Consider the following 5,064-nt stretch of genomic DNA (forward strand, 5'->3'; position numbering starts at 1 on the left):
AGGAGACTGGATAAGCACCTCATTGAGCTAGTTTGAGCTCATTAACCTCATGACTACAGCAGAGAACTGGACTTGATGATCTTCCAGGTCCCTTTCCGTCCACTGATTGTATCATTGTAAATGGGGGAGGAGGGGAGACAATCTAGGTTTTATTCAGCCAAGCATTGTTAAAGAACCTATCACTTCATGCAATTTATTTAAATACACAAATTAGGACTGAATTCCTCACTGCCATCTTGGTTCTTACTGTGACTGATGTGATCTATTTGCTGGTTGCCTTCAAAAGAGCCCATAGCCTAGCTAGCCACAATCCAATTCTATAAGAGAAAGTCTACACCAAGCAGAAGGAAAGCCTGTCCATCTCTCCCAAAAGTAGCAAGATTTGGCTTCAGATGTCTAGTTGTAGTTGTTCCATGGCATAAGACCTTCCACCAAAAAAAATGTCCTCCTCTAATTACTTGGGGCTTTCCTAAAATTGGTCTCAGCTTCACCATCCCCACTGGGTGTACTTGTCATGGCTTATGACCAAAAGATGGAGAAACTGTGATATATTCCAGATCCAGTCCACTCAGGTCTTTAAAGAACCTGAAACAGTTCTACAACTGGAATAAGGACCCTGGTTTAACATCAATCAGGCAGTTACATTTTGGCAACTGCCTAGACTTGCTGGCAACATTACTTGTTTTTCAATATTTTTCATTTCTCATGCTAAAACCATCACGTGTTGACAAGAATGCAAATTTTCATTTGCCCAAGGGGAGGGACTAGTGCAGGGCTTTGGGGATCAAAGGGGTTCTGTACATGTAAACTATTACAGTGTACTACATTGAAGTTCACAGTATTTGGACTGAAGAAAAGTATGTATTTACCTGGAGCGTGTATTTTTCCAGTACAACATAACAACATAAACAATACTCAGGTACTCATTAGCTCCTGTAGTTGTCAACTAGTCAGTTTCCCTGGTAATCTATTAATCGGTTTCAGGGCTACCATAAGAAGCCTTAAAAATTATGGGAACTAGACACTTTTGGGGCTGCTGTGTCCCCTCATTTTCAAACAGCAGCCTTCAAATAGGCTACTTCTCATACTCTTCAAGGCTTTTAATAACACTTCTGAAGCCTTGAAAATAAGTTTCCTTTTCTAATAACAGCCTTTTTACAGCTACTTTCCCACCACCATTGTTATGCAGTTAACCAGAGTGCAATTACATTACAAAGACAGTGGGGTTGAAACAGGCTAGGCACTTAAGCAGTGAATACACTTAACCAATACGTAATTAACCAATGTAAGCATTAAGTACCAAATTGGCATTGCCATTGTGTTATGCAGTTAACCAAACTATGCATTTATACAAACAGCCCTTATAATTACTTCATTGTTACTGTGAGATCATGTTTCAGGTGCCTTGAATATCTCTAATTCTGAAAGCACTCAGCAAATAATGTCTTCTTACTCTCACATCACTTATTGACTATTGTTCATTTATTTAGATGTATATATATCTTGCTTATCCAAAAGGCTCAGAGGGGCTTACAATAAACTTACAACCCACAAACAGGATTTCCCAAATAACACCCCAGAACTTGAGACCACCAACTCCCCTCCCCACCCCTGCAACTGCTGCTTCACATATGCAAGCCCATTGGCTAATTCCAACCATGCTTCCCAATTACCATTTACACCCAGATACAAGAAACCTCTTTCTACTTCCCCCACTCCCTACCCACCCACTCCCCTGTTTAACCCCCAAAAGGATATCCCTCCACCACCCTTCAATATCTCTTCCAAGCCTGTACCCCCAACTAGTGGGTTAAAAAGGGTTTCCTCCTCCCCGCATCTAATATCTCCTCTATATACTTCCTATCGTATCAACAATTACTGTGCATATATTAAGCCAGGACCTCTATTTTGGTTTTTCCCCTACAAAAAGGAAGGGAATCATTTAGATCATTTAAAGATCTGAGTGAATGTTGAAACCTCAGCTAGAGGATGCAAATAGAACTATTATTACCCATTAGATAGTAGTACAAGCTCTCCTTTAGCTTCAGTAACAGACTGTGTGCATTTGGGACCAGTGAAAGTCTTAGGGGATGTTTGTCTGTAATCTATTATTTATAAAAGGAGAATATTTAAAAAAAAAAAACTAATTAACAAAGCTCACCTGATTGCATACAAATTTCGAACAGCCTCATCTCCGTTTTTTCCCACGGTAAGGGCTTGCATCTGTAGCAATTTCCCAATTGTTTTTACCAAACCATGCACATTCCTGTCAAAACAATGAATACAAAACAGCATTACCATCCAAAGGGTAGCTGAATTAGTTGACTGTTAGAGGAAGGGTGTTATGATCCAAGCAGAACTGTGATCCAGGAACTCTTGAGCACTGCTCTGCATTTGTACCAACTGCCTTTGTGGTTATGGTCACATCTAAACGGATTCCACACTCTTCCCAAGACTGATCTCAACCTATTCTCAAACTTTAAACGAGTAAGAGGCCCAGTTCAGTGGCATGGAATTCAAGTGCCTACTGGGCCACTTTTAGCAAGCAGATTTGAACTGTGGGATGAGCCAAACGCCCATTGATGAGGCTCATCAGTTTTATTTGGTAAAGTGAATTATTACAGGTCTTGGGCTAAAACAATCTCACTCTTCCTAAGACTGTTGCTGAAAATGCTCCAGGCCAGCTGTTCCAAACTCAGAAGAGAGGCACTGAGGACAATTAGGCGCATTATTTATTGTGTGGTTGGGAGCATCCTTGCTGTCACAGTTCCAAGTCTGGAGTATGTGAAGTAGAAGAAGGAAGACGGGGTTTATTTTAGCTTCCTCATATGCAAAAAAGAGAGCTCAGTTACCTGTGCCACAGACGAGTTAAGAGAAAAATAATGCACCAGTTAACATTTACAAAGAACTCTGAAGAAGGAAACCCTTCAGTTAATGACTGAACACAGCTTTTTTTATCATGTTAAAACCAAACCTGGGCTCCAACCTGAATGAAAGATTAAGCACAAATATTCAGCATAGTTTTAACCATGATTACCAGAATCATATGCTTAAACCCCTCAAACTAAAACTAAAACTACATCCCAAGACAGACTCTGGACAACTGCCTTGTCCTTCCAAGTTTGGATTGCAGCTGAAGGAGCCTTGCCAAGCAGCTGTTTTTTCTCATTCCACCCACCTCACCTTGTTGACTATTCAGGAAATCCTGAGTAGCAATGGGATTTCTGGCAGCATTACAGGATTCTTTATAACCTTCAAAACAGTTTAAGAGAATGTTGTGCAGTCTAGAGTCTGCCAGCCAATCAGAAACCTTATACAAACCATAATTTCAACAATTCATTGGCTGGCTTCAGCGGAGGGGTAGTTCTGATGATTGGATTTTTTTTTTTTTTAATTAAATATTTCAAATCTTTCAAAACTACAGCAGTTGTATAATAACATGACACCACCTCAGATAAATGGCTTGATTTCTACAATTAAGTCCTCAGTTAAAAAAGGTAAGGGGTATGAGGGGGGAAAGGAAGGGGGGGGGCAAAAATAATTTTCAGGTATTACGCTGTTGAAAAAAGAAAAATGATATAAGGTTTGTTCCTCATTCTCAGGAGAAATGTAAGGCAAAGCAGTCACATCAATTAAAAGCATAACAAAAATAAAACAGTAATGAAACGACATCAAGACACAGGGGAGAAATTCCTTTTAACATTAATAAATGGGATGGGTAAAGAAAAAAGACCCCAAGTACACATATTAGAGGGCTTTTTCCACTCTCCTCTTATCCCTTGGCAGTAATTCATCAGATTCAAGTTACTTAGCCTGTATCTTCAGTGAAATGAATTCCCTCATCAGTGAAATGTAAAACACTGGAAGCTCCTAACCAGCAAGCAGAATTGGCCAAAAGAATCAGATTAACATTTATATGGTGCTCGCACACACATTTCAGAAGCCAATGTAACTTTATTATTCCCATTTAACTAATGGGGAAACTGAGATACAACATGAAGTGACATGCACAAAGTACATTATGCATTATATTAATCTTTAGAAGATTAGCTTAATCCGGACATGCTCAGGCCACCTATACAACAGTAATTGAGCAAACTTATCAAGTGATTGAATCAGTCACTGTAACTTGCTGTGTGGACACTATTGTAATGAACTAGAATTCACATCTAAGGGTTGTGCCAATTTAACTAAATCAGTATAAGTTTTTTATGTAGACAATACCTTAAAGGAATTTTTCGCCAAAGAAAACAAATGCCATTCACCAAAGGAATATTTTGGGATTGAATGCCTGTATAGTGCTTTCCTATTCATGAAAACAAGAATTACATAAAGAACAAAAACATCTCCGTTGTCTTTATCTACAGTGCCATAATGCCAAATCCATGTTGCTCATTTAAAAAAAATAAATAAATAAAAAACAGAGACAAAAAAATTGGAGATTATTACATCTTTATCACTTCACCACCAGACAGCCTACTCAAAACATATGACTTGTGTAACTTTATACAAGTAGCAGAAGGCTCTAAAAATTCAGTGAACTTTCCCCAACGTTAGTCAACAGCTAACACTGACATCCATGATATAGGGTAGACAGAGTTGTTCGTTTCTCCCTATACATCAGCCTTTTGCACTCTTATATAAAGGACTATTGAACACTACTACTGAACACTGGCAAAGTTCATTAGGGGTAGAATACTCCTGCTAAAGGTTTCCTTTAATTAAAAAAAGTCCAGTTCTAAATGTTCTCCTAGTCACTAAAATTACATGCTGTCATGATACCCGAGCACCAAAACACTAAAAGCCTTACTATATGAGAGATTACAGTTTTATTCACAATCACGTTGCCAAGCAACTGCAAAAAAAAAAAAAAGTGAGTACAATAGGCTTCTAGATCTTGGTGAACTAAATGGAAGAGATGGAGGAAGAGAGAAGGTCCTTTTTTGGAATGTTTGACCTTAGGGGATATTCAGGGCATGTGAAAAGCCAGTTACCAGTAAACCTGATAACATGACACTGAATCGAAATAAAGCAACTACGAACTGAGGAAAGGGGGATGGGGGG

The 5,064-nt window shown here is 38.8% G+C and overlaps 1 protein-coding gene across 5 annotated transcripts in view; it reads right to left on the minus strand.

The window, feature by feature from the left end:
- FOCAD (focadhesin) overlaps positions 1–5,064 on the minus strand; it is a 318,854-nt gene that overhangs the window by 274,542 nt on the left and 39,248 nt on the right. For all 5 annotated transcript variants that reach the window (XR_002097361.1, XM_019517493.1, XM_019517495.1 and 2 more), the window contains exon 5: positions 2,162–2,266. Coding sequence is in view for 4 of the 5 variants with exons in the window: in XM_019517493.1 (XP_019373038.1) it covers positions 2,162–2,266 (105 nt within the window). In the remaining variant the exon portion in view is untranslated. The remainder of the gene's footprint in view (positions 1–2,161; positions 2,267–5,064) is intronic.

This window comes from Gavialis gangeticus, unplaced genomic scaffold (assembly GCF_001723915.1).
Source record: "Gavialis gangeticus isolate Ggan-Ray unplaced genomic scaffold, GavGan_comp1, whole genome shotgun sequence".
NCBI lineage: Eukaryota > Metazoa > Chordata > Crocodylia > Gavialidae > Gavialis > Gavialis gangeticus.